This window comes from Geotrypetes seraphini, chromosome 1 (genome assembly GCF_902459505.1).
Source record: "Geotrypetes seraphini chromosome 1, aGeoSer1.1, whole genome shotgun sequence".
In the NCBI taxonomy this organism is placed as follows: domain Eukaryota; kingdom Metazoa; phylum Chordata; class Amphibia; order Gymnophiona; family Dermophiidae; genus Geotrypetes; species Geotrypetes seraphini.
In genome coordinates this window covers 286,231,776-286,252,850 of record NC_047084.1, presented here as the reverse complement: position 1 = coordinate 286,252,850, position 21,075 = coordinate 286,231,776, and the positions used below count along the sequence as shown (strand labels likewise).

At 43.4% G+C, this 21,075-nt stretch overlaps 1 protein-coding gene across 1 annotated transcript in view; it reads right to left on the bottom strand.

Moving 5' to 3' along the window:
• The window catches only part of ATRN (attractin), a 333,522-nt gene that overhangs the window by 86,919 nt on the left and 225,528 nt on the right, over nt 1–21,075 (bottom strand). Inside the window, exons 22-23 of the mRNA XM_033953188.1 lie at nt 4,343–4,437; nt 1,629–1,707 (exon numbers count right to left, since the gene is read on the bottom strand). Coding sequence (XP_033809079.1) covers nt 1,629–1,707; nt 4,343–4,437 — 174 coding nt within the window. The remainder of the gene's footprint in view (nt 1–1,628; nt 1,708–4,342; nt 4,438–21,075) is intronic.

Here is a 21,075-nt window from a genome sequence, read left to right as displayed (position 1 = left end):
TCTTCCTCTTCCACACCAATGTGTCTCTTCTCTGCAACCCCGTCTAGCTTTCCCTCTTTCTTCCCCCCACCCCATGTTTCCAGCATTTGGCTCACCTGCCTGTCCTCCCCTTTCTTTCCTGCTGTGGGTTTCTTTCTCTCCATCTTCATCCCCTTGGCCCAGATTCTCTTTACCTTTCACTCCCTCCTTCCTAGTGTGAGCCAGGAACACGCGCAATTACGATCATGCGGTCTAGCAGCCCCCTCCCGCCTAATCGCAGCATTTCGCCATCTCCCTCCCTCCATCTCACTTTAGGTGCCGACTTTAATTCTTCTTCTCCCAGCCACACGCAAGGCTGCTTGAATTGTTGAATCTTCTCCTGACGCAACCGGAAACATGAAGTTGCGTCAGAAAAGAAGATTCAACAACTCGAGCAGCCACGCACGGCTTATTAAAAGCCTGCGGCTGGGAGAAGAAGAATCAAAGTCGGCACCTAAGGTGATGTGGAGGGACAGAGATGGCAGGACGCGGGATGCTACGATCAGGTGGGGATGCTGGACTGCGCAATCTGTGATTGCTTCACTGCGGAGACAAGACCATTCACTGCTCCACGGGGCGGCGAATGGCCTTGTCCCTGTCCCCGCAGCGACCACTATTTTTTTCTCTCCCCGTTTCGGCAGGTTACTTTCGGCTAGCCGTGGGTAACAACCACTGTGTCATTCTCTAGTCCACAAAGCGATCTATTGAGAGAACTTGGAGGGAGTAACTTCTGACATTAAAGTCCCATATTCCTTTTTCAGCTCATGCACTATGCAATGCTCCTCCTGATCTAGGAGAGGCTGTCTGCTTTCCAGTCACCTAGCCACTTCGCTGAGAACTTCGGGCTGCTGGTCAAACCTCCACGGACCGACATATACCCTCCTCCCAAAGACCTCTCATGAAAAGTGTGTGTGTGTGTGGGGGGGGGGGAGAAACAAAATGCAACTGGCACTGTGAGTGCTCCAAAGGAACACTATTAGCACCTAAATATCCTATGCTCAAGCCCCTGACCAAGTCAAAGGGGCAACCAAACACCAGGGGAACAACCCTGAACTCCACTAATCCTCAGCAGGCTGCCTGAAACAGGTCCCCGAAGGTTACACCTACCAGCTGGAGATTTAAAATCTGCTCCTCTCCATCCCTTATCAAAAGGGATCTCTGATTTTATGAAAAAGACTTACTAGAGCGAAAAACTGTAAAAACTATCACAAAATAAAAAAGAAATAAACCAAGCAGATCAGAAGACACCTTTCATGCTCACCTGCAGAAAAAGAAACTGAAGGGGGGCAGCAGACTCCTGGGAGAAAGAGGTGGTTTCAAAAGCCATGACTGACATCTTTCTGCAGTATGCTCATGAGAATGGACAGAGCACCTCAAGGTTCTGCATACCATTCTTATTGCACTGGAACTAGAATTGGTAGCAGAATGAAACTGATTTGTTGTTGTTGTCACCTAATCGTGGTTTTAATCAATTCTTTCACTAAGCTATATTGAGCTGTTAGAGCCCACCTAATTACTAACAATATTCTAAAAAACAATGTGTAGCAAAGTTGTTTTTTTTTTTGTTTGTTTTTTTAAATTATTAATTCAAACATTTTTATACATCTTACCTGCAAAACTTGTGGCCCAGGTAATGTTTAGATTAAAATTTTTAGAAGCATTGATGAGCATATCCAGATCTCGGTTTTGCTATTTCAAAAATAAGAACAAATTGCCTTTGTATGAATGAAGTAATATAATTACATCGGCACTTTGCAAAATAAAACCAATAAAAATTTGACATTTATTCACAGTACTTTCCCCCAGTATAGACAAAACACTCATGTAGAACTCATACTAAACAAAATAAGTCTTTGGCAACAAAAGGCAGAAAGTACCCTTGATTTAAAATTGGAGTTTTATTGACATTTGAAAACAGTTGTTTTAGGAAAATGATTGTTAATGAATATACATAGCATATATGCTAAAAATCTTCAAGTCTGAAAATTTATACTTTTGAATACAGCTTGACCAAAGCTGCTTTTTCTTCTTAAAGTAAAACTGTGACATGTTCATTTCTGAAAAACAGAAGACTATACAGCAAAGTTACTTCCCTGTAGTGAGTCTTCTCTGAAGACAGCAAGCTGAATATTCTTACAGCTGGGTGATATTGACAGAGCCCAGCATGGAACTTACTAGCTCTACTGTTAGAAAAGTCTAGAAGCATTGTATCACACATGGGGCTGGTACCTTCCCGCCCAATGAACGAGTAGAGCTAGTGCAAGTTTCTTTAATTCTCAACAAGGACAAGCACCCTTGACCATTTGTAGCTGGTCAAGAGGTCTCTCAATCATATGCTATAACTTTTAGAATACAACTGCAAAGGGAGGAGTGAGCATATTCAGCCTGCTGTCCTGGGAGAACACCAACTACAGGTAAGTATCTTTGTTTTCTCTGAGGACATGCAGGCTGCTAAGTCGCACAGCTGGGAATCCCTAGCTCCCTGGTTCACTGAAAATAATAAGGCTAGGACAATAGGGACTCAAAATGTTGAGGCTTGAGATGCAATCAACCTGTGAAAAAGCAAAAATACTTACCTGTAGCAGGTGTTCTCTGAGGACAGCAGGTACATATTCTCACATGTGGATGACGTCATCCATGGAACCTGGTACAGACACTGCCAAGTGCACTGTAACTTTAAATCTTTAAGCAGTGCCTATATTGCATGCATGCCAGTGCTATCCTATCCAATGTTGGTTCATGGGCCTATCAATTCAGAAAAAAAAGAAAAAAAAACTCTCCGCCAAATAGGGGAGATGGGTGGGTTATGAGACTATATACCTGCTGTCCTCTAAGAATACCTGCTAAGTATCTTTGTTTTTTCCCGAGGACAAGCATTATATTCTCACATGTCGGATTCCCAAGTTGCCAGGACCATGACCCTGGAAGAGGTTAATAAATATATAAACACATAAGGGGCCGAAATCTAAAATACAAACTAAGTCACGGGCCAAATTTTTTATTAAGATACTTAGTCTTAGTAGAAGTATAGATCCTTCTTCACCCTGAGACACCATTCCAGCGATTCACCTGGTTAATTTCACCTCATATTTCCTACCAACTCCCACTTTTGGAGTGTATAAGAGAATGGTACAATCTAGTATGCTCTCTTTTAAGAATGCATTATGGCATTTCATGTTTATCTAGGAAAAAAGTTTACGACAATTGCCCCCTAAATGACCATTATTAAATAAAATGAAACAAAGAAGAGAGAGCTTCAAAGTATATGTTATGTGTACTTTCTTAAGCTTTATAGTTAACTAGTCTTTAAGCCCATTACATTAACGGGTGCTAGAATAGATTTGTCTTTCTCTCTCTCTCTCCTTGGCTGCTTTCTGTCTGTCTTTCTTTCTTTCTGTCTTTTTTTCCTCCGCTGTCCACCACCACCCCTTGCCAACTCCCCCTGTCCAGCAGTAGCCCTTCTCCCTTCCTTTTATGTCCCCCGTGTCCAGCAGCACCTCTTCTGTGCTCCCCAGTCCATCAGCACCTCTTCCGTGCTCCCCCTGTCCCTCTTCCCTGCTCCCCAGTCCATCAGCACCTCTTCCGTGCTCCCCCTGTCCCTCTTCCCTGCTCCCTGGTCCATCAGCGCCCCTTACTTGCTCCCCCTGTCCAGCATGTTCGTTTGCAGCCTCTTTCCTGTTCCCCCGTCCATCAGCACCTCTTCCGTGCTCCCCCTGTCCCTCTTCCCTGATCCCCGGCCCAGCAGCACCTCTTTCGTGCTCCCCCTGTCCCTCTTTCCTGTTCCCCCGTCCATCAGCACCTCTTCTGTGCTCCCCCTGTCCCTCTTCCCTGCTCCCCGGCCCATTAGTGCCCCTTACCTGCTCCCCCTGTCCAGCATGTTCGTTTGCAGCCTGGTGAGAATAGTGGCCAGCTGTAGCGAACCTTGCAGGCCGCTATGCACCTTAGTAGCAAATTTCTTCTGACGCGATCGCGTACGTCAGAGGAAACGTGCTACTGAGATGCTGAGCGGCCTGCGAAGTTTGTTACAGGCGGCCGCTATTCTCACCAGGCTCCTTTGAAGAGTGGCATCGGCAGCGGTACTGGGCGGCAATGATGCGGCTCTGGCGCCACTGGGAGAGAGCTTGCCTGCAGGTTCCTCCAGCAGCAGCGGTTGGTGAGTGAGGGCGGGAGGAGAGGAGTGGCCAGAGTGTTCCCTGCCGCCGGGTTCTAAAATCGAACACGGCCACGGATCACACACCGTGGTGACAGGGAACACGAAACCCTTAGGGTTTTATTATATAGGATACACTACTTAAACACAAAATAATGATTTGTAGAAACTTACTTCTTCAGGTGTTGCTACAAAATTGATTGCTGTGTAATAGCTATCATCCTCCTGAGACAGGCTAAAGGTGAACTGATAGTCAATAAGAAGGGTATCTGTATCAACAAATATACAGAAAAAAGGGGGGGGATTAAATACCATACAACAGTGCAATAAAAATTTTTCTCTTATAAGGAGCAAACATTACACAAAGATATAAATTTGTTTAACAAAAAAAGTTTTCAGATTTAAGTAAATTTACAATGTGTTATCATATATTATCCTTCAAAACACATGTTCATTGAGCTCTTTCAAACTACTGTTTATGCTTACCTGTTCAGAAATGGAAGATTAGGTTTATACCTTTGATAATCTTCTTTTCGTTAGTCCCTGGAAGATTCCATATGCGAAGTGTTCAATCCCAACCCGCAGTCTGGGTACTGCAGAAATCCACAACTTTTCTGAACACATGCTCCACCCCCTTAGCCTGAGAGCTGGTAAATAAATCCAGTTTCACCTTCTGCAAACAGTCCATGCAGAAGTCTTTTGCAGTTGCACTGTTTCTAAGTCCCAAAACCAAGCAAAATACCTGAACAAATCCATGACAAGGGGGTACAGATGAGACTCTCCCAGAAGAGGTGGTGGAAACAGAGACTATTTAAATTCAAAAGGGCTTGGTATTGGCACGTGGGATCTCTCAGAGAGAGAAAGAGATAATAGTTACTGCGGATGGGCAGACTAGATGGGTCATTTGGCCTTTATATGCCATCATGTTTCTATGTAACAGAAGTAATTCATGAACTGGTTTGCTCTGCAAAATATTAATAAGTGATAACAGGCACAAAGGCAAATCTGAAAAAATATTAAGGAACAATGTAGTACTAAACTGCAGCGAGCACCCCAAAAAATGCCTTTGGTAATGTGCATACTCCCAGAAACTCACCACAGGATCTGAGGAAAATCTTCAAGCCTGTAATTAGAGTAACCAAGGCAGAAAGGAACAGACTACTCCAAAAACTGAGTGAATACAGAAAGGGTGGATCATATAGAATCCTCCAGGGACTAACAGAAAGAAGATTATTGAAGGTATAAACCTAACCTTCCATTCTGTTATGTCCCTTCTGGATTCCATATGCTAGGTAACATACCAAAGCCATATTAGCTAGGGAGAGACAGAAGAGCCTTCCCTCAAACCCAAGGTCCCTAAAAACAGCATCAGACAACCACTCAGCACCACAACCACTCAGTAAAACTGGGTAAAAGTATGAAGAGAGGATCAAGTAGTCACCCTGCAAAGTTCATCAGGATGAATCGCGCAAGATTCCGCCCATGATGCAGCCACACTTCTCCTCAAGAGTACTTTAAGTGAAATTGACAGCTGCGTGTCGCAGGCAATGTAAATTGCAAAAATGGCCATTAGAATCCATCAAGCAATTGAGAACTTGGATACCGGCCTACCATGATGAGGCACAGCAGCCTGAACTCATTAGTCCTCTCCAAATAATGGAGCAAGTTCCTCCAGACATCCAATTTGCAAAAGAGCTGATCTTTGCGCTTTGAACCTGTTGGGTGAAAAGCAGGCAACCTAACCTCCTGGTTGACATGAAAGACAGATACCACTGTCAGCAAGAAGGAAGCTACACTAAGGAGGAAAAACACCCATGTCCATAATACGGAGAAGGGTTCCATGCACGGAAGAGCATAAAGCTCCAAAATACACCTTGCTGAGACAATAGTAATCAGAAAACTGTCTTGATCATTAGGTCCAGAATTCATCCTATATTGGTTCAAAAGGGGCCTCACCAAGGCCTTGTAAAACGATGGTAAGATTCCACGAAGGGAAAGGACGTTGCAAGGAAGGACACAGACGAAGCCCCCCTCCCCCAATACCTGGAGACATCTGGAAGAGCAGTAAGCAAACTAGCACCTCTGCATGCTCAAAAACACGAAAGGCCTGCAACCGGAACTTTCAGGGAGGTCTAAACCTTCTAAACCTTCCTGAAAGAAAGCCAGGACTACTGAATTGGGAGCCTTCTCAGGCTCCACCTAATTCCTAGCACCCCACTATGGGACAGTCTTCCAGGCTTTGGCAGAAGCAGCCATAGGAGAGGGTTATTTTGAGCACAAAGGAGGCAAGATAACTACCTCCAAATAACCATGCATTACCAAGGCTGAGTGCTCAAGAGCCATGCCATAAGACCAAAACATTATGAATACCAGTGCCTGACTGAGACGATATCAATGAAAAGGGAGCTGGAGCTTTTTGTCTCACTGAAGACATACGAAAACCACATACCATGGACGATGAGGTCAATCCGGAGCCACTAGAGACATCATGCTTGGATGTATCACTGTCCAGTGGATGACCCGACCAACCAGAGGCCACAGAGGGAACATCATGCAGGCACTCATGAGCCAGCCAGGGCCAAACCAAGGCATCCGGCTCCAGCTTCTTCATAGGTCATCGACCGAAAAGGCACCCAGCCATAGAGATCTCTGCCGAAGCCAACAAGACCCTCTGGGGCAAACCTCAGCTCTTGTAAGATCAGACGGAACGCCTCCTGTGAAATTGGCCATGCTCCTGAAACCAGGAACTGTCAACCAAGGAAGAATGCCATAATATTGTCGACTCCATCCCCAAGGGCTGCAAAGAAAGACAGAAGATGCTCATTCACCCAGTAGAAAACCGCTGATCTTTCTGGCCCAAGAGAGAAAGAACACTAGAGCTCCCTCATGATGTACATTTGCCACTGCCATAGCGTCGAAGAAACTTGCACTGCTGGCCTTTCTGCCAAAGTTCAAGACAATTGGTCAACCAATGCTGTAAACCAGGAGTCCACTGACCCTGAATGGAGCGAGCCCCGCAGTGAGCCCATAACTTAACAGGCTGGCATCTCTCATAAGAATCATCCACTCAGAAAACTGAAGAAGCCAGTTCTGGACGAGAGCCACCTTCTGAAGCCACCAGCTCAAATTGCTTCTCCAACTAGGGGAGCGGCATCTACAGGGGGAAACTCAGCGGAGATCACCAAAATAGGAGAGACTCCCATAACGGGCGCATGGGCACTCTGGTCCAAGGGATCGCCTCCAAGGAGGCTGCCTGAGACCCCAGAACTTGCAGACAAAACCAGGCCAACAGAACCAGACAGCCCAAGAGAATTCTGATCTGCTGACGAAGGTCCGTCCACTGTCCCTGAAAAGGAAAACATGATCCTGTCTGGAGATGAAGAGAAGCACCAGAAACTCTAAAGACTGGGAGGAAGCTAAGCTTTTCTTTCGGAACTCGCCACTGCCTACAGCAGAGAGACTACTGTCCAAACTGCACCTTTGTACCCAACGAGATGGGACCTAAATCATCCGTTGTCCCAGAAAGGGTGGACTTGGACCCCCTGCAGGCGGAAGACCACTTCAACTACAAGCACTTTGACAAAAGTGCAGGAGCCATCACGAGGCCCAAGAGGCAGAGCTGAGAATTGAAAATGCTGTTGCAGAATATGGAAACGCAGACACCTGCAATGCTCTGGGCAGATGGAAATATGGGGGGAAACTTCTGTGAGATCCTATGACCCTAGAAACTCCCCTGGAGATAGCTAGCACCACGTACTCCGTTTTCCCTTTGAAAAAGGGAATTTATAAGAAATGGGTGACCGATTGTAGATCCAGAATATGTCCCCAATCCTCTAAGCCTTTCTGGCACAAGAAGTATCAAAAGTATCCGCCTAAGCTCCCATTCATGGTCTGCAACAAGTTCCAGTATCCCGAAGACTAAGAAACATTGCAGATCCTGGACTCTGTTGCAGTCAACTTGCCGCAGTCCATAAATCAAGCCGGAGGCGGGCAAAGGAGGACTAATAAGTGTCCAATGAAAGTCAAGCCCACTCCTCACAAAACTGTAGAAGACAGCCTGCGAGGGAGGAAGTTACGCCTGATCCCCGGGGACATTGGTGCTTTCTTCTCCTTTTTTTTGTGAGGTGGAGCCACTGCACAGGAATCTGAGGATGCCTGGAACTGGAAACATGGAAATGTGGGTGTAGCCCTGGGAATGTTTCTAGGAGGAAAAATCTGAGTATCCTCGATGACCCCTGTGGGAGGAATAAAGAGGACGACAATCCCCTCCCAACATCTAGCAAAACATCTAGCATTCGCAACACCTGAGTAGAGGTCAGCCAGACCTATACCAGCAAGAATCTGGCCCTTAAAAAAGGCACTTTAATATGGAGAGAAGTATATAAAATATCCTGTGATAATGTGTTTAAACGATACCTTCTATAATCACAGTTAAACTTATAATTAAATCCAATAATTAAATCCAATAATTGAATATTGTGAAAATCTCAGACCCTAAACCCGTGACTGGTGTTATCATCAAACTGGGGTTCATTTAGGGGACCATCATAGTTTTTCACTGTCCCCGCAACCATCCACCAAGAGATTAAATAAATACCAGATAGACAAAACTTATCTGTGAATGGGATGGTATGATGTCGGTAATGACCCTCAGCGGTGAATAAATAAACTGGTGCTTGTGGTGTGTTAAAAACAATCACTGTAATTCCTTCGTGATATATGCTTGTCCCCCCGACTCGAGTTTCGAATAACTTCCTTCTTCAGGGAAGGACTCTATGAGAACAAGTATACAGGAGGAAAAACAGTGAGCTTATTATATATATTAAAGATTAAAACAACTATATACGGGAATCTATATTATCTTTCTTGTATATTCTAGATACATCAATATCATAATCAATCCGTAACTACTCACAAATCTCATACTATTACCGGCTCCACGACTCGGCTGGAACAGTAAGCTGGGCTGAAGTGTGTTTAAGAACGTAAAAACACTGGCCTTAAATAGGGCTAGTACGTGCCTAACGTCACGGACAGAAGCGGAAGTGATGTCACCAAAGGGAAAATGAAAATACCGAAAACTCGAGAGAATTCAATACAGATTAAAATGCAGGTTACTTAGAGGTTAGAGAGCCAACCACTCGATCTCATGATTCAATCCATTGGGTATTAAGGTATGCCATTCAAAAATAAATCTTTGTTCTTTTCTAATCAAAATTTTTGAAAGGTCCCCATCAAAATATTTAATTAATTATTTAATCTCTTGGTGGATGGTTGCGGGGACAGTGAAAAACTATGATGGTCCCCTAAATGAACCCCAGTTTGGTGATAACACCAGTCACGGGTTTAGGGCCTTAAAAAAGGCAGCCACTGAAGATGATCCTTGAGGCAGCATCCTCATCCAAAGACGGATCCAAGGAATTCGGCGCTCAGACACTGCACCAGGGCATAAAGGGCGCCTTGCACCAAAACCATACCAGCCAGCAACAGCGGACGGGCATGCAACTCCACAGAGGACGCATTGTTAAGGCTGGAATGACAGTCACGTGCCATAAAGGAAGTGGCCACCACCACTCGGCTACCAGAGGATGCTAGAAAAAAACAGCTTGTAATATAACATCCACCCTGCGATCCTCAGAATCCTGAAACCTCACTCCCCCATTACTAGGGAAGGCTGCATGCTGGAAAACCTGCACCATGGCAGAATCTACCTCAAGCTTTTCAGACCTTCCAAAAATCAGGATTTAGGTGATAAAGCATAGACATAGTTTTTTGGCACATTGGAAAGAGGTTTCCGGGGATCACATTGTTCTAAAATCAGACCAAGGAGCTGTGGACTGAATGGAAAAAGGCACAGGAGAATGGTCCAGGACCAAAGCCAGATAATTGGAAGGTGGAAAATAGCTCTTTCAGAACATCAGTGGTAAAGGTGGACAGCAGCTTGCTGCAAATGTGAAGAAGGATCAGCACCTCCAAATCTGGGCAGCCAAGATCAGTCTCTGCAAAGGCATCAGCTGGATCCAAATTAAATACAGTGGCAGCTCCACTTCCGTGGAGATGACGCGGTATATAAACTTAAGGTTTAGTTTAGTTTAGGAGACAGAAGAATCATAAAAATTGCACGGCAACTACTGCAATCGAGGCCAGGCACAGCCAGACAAGAGAGCTCCCAAACAGGGAGCTTTTCCACAGACACTACAAAAAAATTTACAACTTGATTACTGACACTTATTCCCATGTACTGTATCTATTAAGCAAACTAACATAACAGATTCTCAGCATCAGATACAAAATTAATCAAAATAACAAAAGAAATAGTAACAAAACATGATAAAGTTATAGAAATATTCAGAAGTAATTACAAATAAGAAACCAAAGAGTTTTGATAGTATAATTTTTCACACCACATCACTCAATATTTGCTTAAATCCCATTTGCAGAAATTACAGCTATGAATTATTAGATTATTTCCTCTTGCTTACAGCATGAATAATTTGTTTCTTTTTAGGAGCAAGGGCCTTGGTTTTGCGGGCAAGCTCTTCTATCCTACCCTAGACATTGCCATTGCTTTGGTACATCACCTCGGATACAGAATCTGGGAGGGACGTAACAGAATGGAAGATTAGGTTCTTACTTTTGGTAATCTTTTTTCTGCTAGTCCTGTGTCTCTCAAACCTTTTTAGCTCCAGCATACTAAACAGAGCAAATGTTTTTCAGGGCACAGTAGACAGAGCAAATGTTTTTTTCACAGCACATTATAATTGAAATTATAAAATTGCAAATCCAACAAAAAATTAAATTTGAGTTATTTAGTTAAAATTCTATAAGCTATGTATGGGTAATTGTAACAATGGTGAAATAATAATAATAATAACTTTATTTTTCAATACTGCCAACACCCAAAAAGTTCTAGGCAGTTCTCAAAGTAAGAAGACTGAACATTTCAGTCATAATACAAAGCATTTAAAGAAGGCACAATATAATATTTCATTTATAAAACTACAGTATAAAAACTATGACATAGTCTTCAATCAAGTAACAAATTTTTTGAACAAATAGGTCTTAACTTATTTTCTAAAAGTTCAATAAGATGCAGTCTGTCGGATCAGATCGTCTAATCATACTTGAACTTTACCTGCTTGATGGGCCAAAGATTGGTCAAAAAACTTTTTCTAATGACAATTTTTGAGATTACGGAAAATGAATAAATCAGTACGCCGAGTAGACTTAGGGCCTCTTTTACGAAGCCATTTAGCGTGGGCTGCTGTGGTAACGGCCCCAAAGCCCATAGAGATTTAAAGGGCTTTGGGGCTGTTGCCGCGCAGCAACCGCTAGCGCGGCTTTGTAAGAGGCCCTTAGTAGGCCTATACAATTCAAAGTGTAAGAAAAGATAAGATGGAGCTAATCCAAATAATTTGTAGCAAATACAAGCAAATTTGAAAAGTATTCTTGCTTCCATTGGCAACCAGTAGATAGAATAGAACTGCTAAACAATGCGATAAATGTGCTTGTTTTGGAGTGCAAATTAACTCAAAATGTGGTTCGATAGTCAACTTCCGCCATCTGTCGTCATTCTCTTTTTTTTAATTTAATTTCTGTCAGAGCTGAAAATCCAAGTTTGCAAAGATAAGAAGATCCAAACGGTAACAAAACCTTGCTTGCTTTATGGCTCAAGTTAGGATAACTACTGCATAAAAAATAGAAATAAAATTATTTGCCATTAGTTTTCAAGGACCAATCACATCAAAGAATGATGCTTGTCTGGGTGGTTGAATCTTTACGCACACAGAAGCTCATAACATTGACAGATTCTTGCATAAGTGACCTACATGTCATCTATTCTAGTGTACACTTTTGAAGGGAATTTTTAAAAACAAAGTAAAATTCTGGAATCTCTTGTGGCATACCTGGAATCTCTTTAGGGCACACCACTGTGCCTTGGCACACAGTTTGAGAGACACTGTGCTAGTTGCTGACGAATTCTGTACAGCTCATCCTCTATCTTTTTTTCTGCCTTGAATGTTTCTCCTTTCAGGCCTCAGGATTTTTCAGCAAGCAGATGGGCCCTGTGGGGAATCGTTCTGTATATGCGGTCCATACTTTTACTGAAGGTAAAGTTGGTTCCATGTTCTTGCCTGTCCTTCATGTTGCCTGTTTGTTTATTGTTCTTTTATTTTGCAGAGCAGAACAGAATGCTGTTGTGTAGTGGGGAAATTCCCCGTGTCCCTTTGTTTCTATGCTTTGTTCCAGTGATGTTCAGTTGCTTTTGGATGTCACTGCAGGGGGCTCTGTATTCCTCAGCTAGGTGGGAGGAGCAGAACAGAAAAAGCGTGTGGTTTTCTGCAAGACCTAGTTCATGGGTTGAGGTGAAATATCTTGGATACAGAAGCCATCAAGGACTAACAGAAAGAAGATTACCAAATGTAAAATCCTTCCAATGTAGAGCAGGCAGTTCGTAGAGGTGGCAGGTCAAAAGCGCGCGCCGACAAAGGCGCGCCGAGACAACTGAGCGCAAGGCGGAAGCCCTTGCCAAAAAAAAACACTGTTTTAAGGGGCTCCGATGGGGGATGTGGGGGGGAACCCCCCACTTTACTGAATACAGATCGCGCCGGTGTTGTGGGGGGTTTGGGGGGTTGTAACCCCCCACATTATACTGAAAACTTCACTTTTTCCCTAAAAAACAGGGAAAGAGTTAAGTTTCCAGTATAATGAGGGGGGTTACAACCCCCCAAGCCCCCCACAACGCCGCACAACTCTGCCGTGATCTGTATTCAGTAAAGTGGGGGGGTTCCCCACTAACACCCCCCCCCCCCCGTCGGAGCCCCTTATAACAGTGTTTTTCTTCGGTGCGGGCTTCCGCCTTGCGCTCAGTTGTCTCGGCGCACCTCTGTTGACGCGCGCTTTTGACTATGAACCAAAGTAAAACATTATTTGTTCCATAAAGAGATCCATGATTTGTTTATGGAGCTTCTGATTGCTTGGCCTGGGAAGAAAAACACATCCTTGGAGTGTGTTGAATCAAACTCCCAGATTTTCCAACATCTGAGATGGGGTTAGCTGGTTCTTCCTGAAACTGACAATCCAGCCCAACACTGCAGGAGAGACACCATGGTCTCCACTGTCTGCACTCCAGTCTGGAAGGAGCTCTGATCAACCAGTCATCCAAATTGAGATGAACTTGGACCCTTATTCTACAGAGTTGTGCTGCCACAACCAACATCACTTTAGAGCCGTCGTCAACCCAAAGGGAAGAGCAGTAAATTGGTAATGTCGCTGAAGAACATGAAATCACAGGTATTTCCAGTGACCCAGGAAGATAGGAATATGCACATGAGCCTCTATTAAATCCAGTGAAGCAAGCAATTCTCCCGGAGCCACTGCTGCGATGACTGAATGCACTGTTTCCATGCAAAAGTATGGAATCCACAGAAAGGCACTGACCAACTTGAAATCCAGGATGGGTCTCCAGTCCTCTGAGCCTTTCTTTGGCACAATGAAGTATCAGGAGTATCTGCTGAAGCCTGGTGCAGATGAGGACTATTTGATTATGCAAGCGATCCTGGAAGGTGTGGAGGGCATTACAAACTGTTTTGGAGTTTGAGGAGATTGGTATGGAGAGATTGCATTTTGAAAAATAGTAGAGTTGTTTGCCCATGATACAGAATAAGAACTGCTGAAAAACTCATTGGGTTGCCGTCTGCATATTAAACAAAGTTGAGGCTTTTTCTCCACTGTAATGAAATGGTTTTTTAGTGAGCATTTCCACCACTCGGCTAATAACATTTTTTGATTGAAAGTTGATTTAAACATCTTTGTCATATCTCCCCTCTCCAGCCTTTCCTCCAAAGTATACATATTGAGATTTTTAAGTCTGTCTCCATAAGCCTTTTGACAATGACCACCAACTATTTTAGTAGCCTTCCTTTGGACCAATTCCATCCTGTTTATATCTTTTTGAAGGTGCAATTTCCAGAATTGTACACAATATTCTAAATGAGGTTTCATCAGAGTCATATACAAGGGCATCAATATCTGCTTTTTTTCTACTGGCCATACATCTCCCTATGCACCCTAGCATCCTTCTATAGCTTTCACCATCACCTTTTCAACCTGTTTGACCACCTGTTTGAACACATACAATCACATCCAAGTCCCACTTTTCTTTCGTGCACAAAAGTTCTTCACCCCCTAAATGGTACTGTTCCCACGAGTTTTTGTAGCACAAATTATCCTTCTTATACACCTTCCAGTACTGCTCACTTGACTCTAAAGTGGCCTTTCCAAGACTCCTGTAAAACTATGCAATGTCTGAATTCCCTGGCAAAATCTTGTTTTTTCAGCCTCCACATGCTGAGGAAAGTTAGATCCTATTTTCACCAAAAGCATTTCACCGTCCTTGTACAATCCATCATCCTATCCAAACTCGATTATTGTAATGCCATCTACTTAGGCCTAACGAAAAAAAGTCTTCGTAGACTCCAGCTTATCCAGAACACTGCGGCTAAGCTGATTTTTGCTAAACGCAAATATGACCACGTCTCCCCTCTACTTACCAATCTTCACTGGCTCCCAGTACTTTCCAGAATTCATTTCAAATGCGCCTGCCTGGCTTTCAAGATCATTCACGGCATCCTTCCGCCTTAATCCCTCTATCCTTCCTCGCCCCGACACCAACTACCACCAGATCTGCCCACAGACAAACTTTCCTTCCCCTCTCTATACGGCATCCTCCACGCAGGTAAACTGGGTAGATCCCTCCTCTCCAAAATCACCGGCCTCTGGAACGACCTCACTGTCCCGCTGCGGAACCTGGACTCCCTCCAACTATTCCGAAAACAACTGAAAACCTGGCTTTTCTCTAGCATATAATAATCTCTTCTCCTGATTACATCCCCTCTTTTTATGCTTTGTAAACTCTTTCTCTTTTCTCTTCCCATATTTTTTAAACTCTGTAAACCGTGTCGAGCTCCACTTCAGTGGAGAAGATGCGGTATATAAACCTAAGGCTTAGTTTAGTTTAGTCTAGAGAAGAACCTATATAATGTTATGTTGTAACACTGACTGTAACTATATATTGTAAAACTATGATGTAAACTGTAACACATTCTGAGCTCTTTGGGTAGGACGGGATATAAAACCAAATAAATAAATAAAAATGCAACACTTTGCATTTATTAGCAATAAATCTTAGCTGCTAAATTTCAGACCATTCTTCAAGCTTCGCTAGGTCCTTCATGTTATCATAGTAAATGACGGCAGATAAAGACCCGAATGGTCAATCCAGTCTGCCCAACCATATATGCTCTATAAATTAATTATTTAGTTTAAATGGTCCTTTTCCTTAGATATTTCTGGGCCAGAAACCCAGAGCCCTGCCAGGTAGTGTGCCTAGTTCCATCTACTGGAGTCTCCATCAAAGCTCACTTCAGCCCATCCTAACCATCCCAGCCATTGAAGCCCTCCCCAACCCCATACCACACTAATGTAGATTTTGGTATCATCCACAAAAAGGCAACCCTTTAGCAATATCACTTACAAAAATGTTAAATCATCAGCCCTGAACACATTCTCATTCTACAGATCTATTAATGGCGATATTAGGGAAAGGGATCACGTCCCCCTGTGGTTTAGCAGTATCTTTGACTCTCAACTTTTAACCGATATAAAGATACTATGTCAATCTAAAGCATTTGGGCTCTTTCTCACTTAATTATTGAAGGAAGATTATTTTTGGTAGATGAATTAGAGCATATTTTGGAGTGTACTGTTTTAGATAATAATCGTTGGCACAATGCCTCAATACCTCTTAATTCTCTATTACCTACATATAGGGAGGCATCTGGTCTCTCCAACTTCTCTAAGATTAAAGCCCCACTACTGTTAAGTAATAAAACAGAGTCAAAGCTTTATAAAATATTAAGGGAGGTTGATAGAGAGAAAGATGTCTCCTTTGATTATATATGGTCTGGTGACCTAAATGTAAACCCAGGGGAGTTGGACTGGAAATCATTTTGGACATTCTCTACAAGGCCCACTATGTCGGCATCTATTTGCCAATCCACCTATTTTAATTTACATAAAGCTTAATGGACCCCCACTAAAATGCCTAGAGTATTACATTCATCTTCGAATGTGTGTTGGTCTTGTCATCAGCAACTTGGAACTCTCTTGCACCTTCTTTATACATGCCCTAATATGCAAATTTATTGTGGTAAGATTGGTTAACATAGCTGGGGTTTTTTTAAAGTTTTTTTTCCAGTTCGCTCAATATCTTTATTCAAATTATCAGTGTGTACAACCCTGAATCTACTATACAGTAATATCCATCTAACAAAGCCAGATATTCATTTTGAAATTATAGTCACATTTTCTCTTAATAAACTCCCCTCAAATTCTCAAGTTTTATTGTTGTTTGATATACCTCATTTTATAAATAATATCAATGCGGTATACAACAACACGAGGGGGTGCTGAAAAGCTCCCAGCCCAACCGACCAACTTCTTAAATTCTGAGCGTTATTTTGCCATTGTAGCTGAAGAGTATTATCTTATTTCATTAAGTGCCAATTTGCAGAAACAAAATTCTATGTTTTGACATTGTTTCAGATCATTGATTGAACCACATCCACATCATCATTTTCTTCTTGGTTGGGCTGAGAGCTCCTCAGCACCCCCCCCCCCCCCCGCATTCTTTTTTTTTTTTAATATATAATATTTCTTTATTGAGCAAACCAGTACACACATAACATAACAGAGTAAAGGGACATCCAGCAATCCAGAAAAAACCGCCCTACCGGGCATACAGAGAGCAAAGGTCATAAACACAACCAAGATCAGATGTCTCAGGAACAAGAGCAATAAATCTAGTGATACCAGAGATATAGTTCAAACATGTTCAGTCAGGTTCACTGTGCATGGAAGCATTCCAGCCAATATTCTGAGGAAAAATTGGAAGATCATTCAAACCTTACCAACTTTTCAAGATGTTCCTCTGAGAATCGCCTTTACTCGTGATAAAAATCTAAAAGACATTCTCAGCCCATCTATGTACCGTACTACCTCAGTCAATAAAACTCTGCTACCACGGGGTTTTTTCAAGTGTGGCTCGTGTAGTATTTGTGCTGTCACTCTACAGGGGTCTACATTCACTAATCCTTCCGATAATAAGATCTATCATATGCAACATTTCATGACATGCAACTCTGATTTCATTATATATGCAATTATTTGCCCATGTGCAAAAGTATATATTGGAAAATCAATACGCCCTTTCAGAGTAAGGATGAGTGAACACAAATCCAATCTAAAGCTTAAGAAAATCAGTGCTCCCATAGTAGAACATTGCTTGGAATTTAAACATGAATTTAAACAGTTGAGATGCGTTTGCATCGACAAAGAAATCAACCATGAACGGGGCGGTGATCGCCATACTAGACTTCTTCAACGGGAAGCAAGATGGACATTTCAGCTTAATACAATAAAACCTTCGGGTTTAAACAGTAACATTGGCTGGCACTCTTTTTTCTAACATGTAGAGTGACGTCATTTTGGGTCCTCTTTAAGTACGCATGCGTGGCGTTCTCTAGCCACCGGCACCATTTTTTGATGTGCTAGCAAGTTCAGACTGAATGCAGTGAGTACTATTTCGTGTAAATATATAGTCAATTGTAATTTACACTTATTTAAATGCTATAATATATTTTTGGCACTTGTCTTTTTCTTTTTTTTCTTTTTAGCTATCAAAAAAAGTCCCCCGACGAAGCCAATACCCTGGCGAAACGGGTCCCGTCGGGCTCTTATCACTAATTCAGATAAGTGCAATTCACTACCGATTATAATTAATGTGTTAAACACACAAATGTTAAGTTTTTGTTAATTGGTCATAAGAGGTTTTTGAGACCAATGATAGAGAACCTGTCCGGCTAAAAAAACCATTTTATGAATTGAATATTCTATATGGTGCAGGCTTCTGAGGTCTTTTCCTCTTGTTTAAATTGACACAATTGTATGTGGAACCTATATTTTTGATTTGTTTTCCTGAAGTTGACAATCCAGGCCAGGTCTTCCAGCACCTGGAGCACTTACTCCACTTTATGGTGTCCCTTGGCCAAGAGGGAGCTCTGATTAGCCAATCAACCAAATAAGGGTGCACCTGGAGATCTATCTTCCGCAGGTAAGCCACCACCACCACCACCACCTTGGTGAAGGTACAGGGTGCTGTCATTAGCCCACAGGGCAGTGCTGAGAACTGGTAATGTTGTTCTAAAACTTGTGGTAGGCTGGAAAAATAGGAATGTACAATTATGCCTTTGTAAGATCCAGCGAGGAAAGATACTCCCCTGGAGTCCTTGCTGCAATGACCAAATACACGGTCTCCATTTGAAAGCGGGAATATTGAGAGCTGCATGCACTTGCTGAAGATCCAGAATAGGCCTTCAATCTTGAACCTTTCTTTGGCTTGAGAAAGCATACAGAGTATCTGCCTGAATCCTTGAGGTCAGGCGGCACCGACTCTAGAGGCTGAACATCTAGCCCATGCCAAATGGTTACCTGAACTCTGAGCGCCTAATCCAGGCACCGTCAAGGAGAACCCACAAACCAATCTGACAGGTCTGGCAAATTCCAGCATGTAGCCTAACTGAAAACTGTCCAAGACTCACTTGTCAGACGTGAGGTGCATCCAGGCAGGAAGCAACACTGAGAGCCGGCCCCCTATCCACAGAGGGGCATCCCTCGGCCTGTCGGCTTCATGGCTTTTTGGCAGGGGGTGCAGAATGGGAGGTTAAAGGCTAGGAACACCTGTAGCCCTCATACCATTATTGGGAGCTCTGTGGAAATCTCTGCGACATGGCAGATGCATACAATCTGGAGCGCCTTGAGCCATGAAAATTAGAACGGCCGGAACCCCAGAAGGATTTGGGTCCACTATCAGCCAGGGGCTTAAGGCAACAGTCCATCACAGAATCCATGAGATCATCCAGGCCTTTGCCAAGCAACAAGTGTCCCTTAAAAGGCAGCCTAGTTAAAATCGACTTTAAAGTGGAATCATCAATCCACTATCTGACCCAGAGCAATCGGCGGGTCGAGAGCAAGTACGCTGACACTTTTTCCAAAGCTCTCAAGAATTCAAAGAAGGGATCCACCATATAATCTGTTCCAGCCATCAAAAGTTGAGGGGAATCCACCACTTCACTCTTCAGTATGTGCAGCCAAGAGAGACAGGAGCATGCCACAAAGACTTCGCTGAAGCAGCTTTGATACCTAAAGTAGCTGCATCAAAAATTTTCCTGAGAGCCACAGGCACATGGCGATCTCACATATCCTTCAACACCACACCACCCCCACTGGGGAGATGGGTGCGACTGGTCACCTGTGCCACCAAAGAATTCACCTAGTTTGACCCAAAAGCTGCTGACACTCCTGTGCCAGAGGAAACAAGTGTGACAAAGCTCTAGAAATTTGCAGAGCATCCTCCAGAGAATCAAACTGCTCCAAAACCAGAACACCCATATCCAGATGTCAGCACATACCATAAACAAGGTAAAAGTGAATGGAGCCGGCTGAGTGACAAAATTCAATTCCTGCAAAGACTGAGCAGTAAGGTCCAGCAGAGCTGAAAACCAGGATTCCAAGGCCCCCAAGAAGGAGGTATTGATGCCCCTTTGGTGAGACCTCATTTAGAATATTGTGTACAATTCTGGAAGCAGCTCCAACATACAGTTCCTGATCTCCTATCCCAGGGAATGCTGTACCAGCAAAGAAGGGATCAGTAAGAGACATCATCTGCCGGGTCCCTCAGGATCAGGCAGCTCAACAGCTGCAGCAGGATGAGGCAAGGACGCGCCCAAGGACATGTCACTAAGAGACACCGCACAGGCAGATTGAAACTGCTTAGGGGAAGAACACTTGATTTTGATTTTTACACATTTAGAAAAAGTGTCCGGCTCCTAGGGCATAAAGTCATCCTTAGATGACTGAAAGATGTGTTTCTTAGGCTGCGGGGGGGGGGGGGGGGGAGAGGGAGGGGGGGAGAGGGGAGGGGAAGGGCATTCCACAGCTGGGCTGAGGGAACAACCAGTCATGCCGAACCCCAAAAGCAATGCTGGCTGCCCCACTGGGCTAGCTGAGCATTTGGTCACCTGCTTCAGAAGGGGGGGGGGATGAAACTAAGCTAGACACTACAGCCCCCTCCCCCCAATCTGTGCCACATGGCACGTGGCACAAAGGTGCTCTAAAAGCACTAAATTTGTGCAATCTTGGCAAGAATTCACATGAAGAAAGCCTAAGGACTCCATCCCAGCAGTTTTTTTAAGCAAAATTCAAAGTTTTGAAGAAGCAGGGAGCTGAAGAAAAAAAGATTGTTAAAAATCCAAGATGGCCACCAGCACAAAATTCGCACCAAAATCGCAATATTTTTCACATTTCCCAAACTTTAAAAATGGCAATTTTAGAATCTCTCAGGATGGGGAACATTCAGAATCACTCAAAACTCCACTTTTCCAACCTCCCCTGATGTCTCTCACAGACTGTTAGCCTGTACTCATTGTGAGCAGACAGGATCCACCATGCTGCAAACCTGCTTACAGCTCCTCTCACAATAGCTTTATGAGAAATTCACTGCCATAATGCTGCAGATTGGCCAACAGGTACCTAAAAAAGGGATTGGCCTGTCAGCTACAGACTGAAGTCTGTGAATTTTCACATAGGCAGAGTTTTAAATTCACATTAAGCATGAAATTACCCAGAAAGGGGATGAAATTACATTTAATTTAAAATAATAAAATGGGGAGAGCAGAAGACACACGGCTACAGTCACGTGTGCAAAAGGAAAAGATTGAAGGTGGAGCTAAGTACAACAGAGGCAGAATGAAAAATCCAGAGTGGATTCCATCTGCAGCATGCTGCTA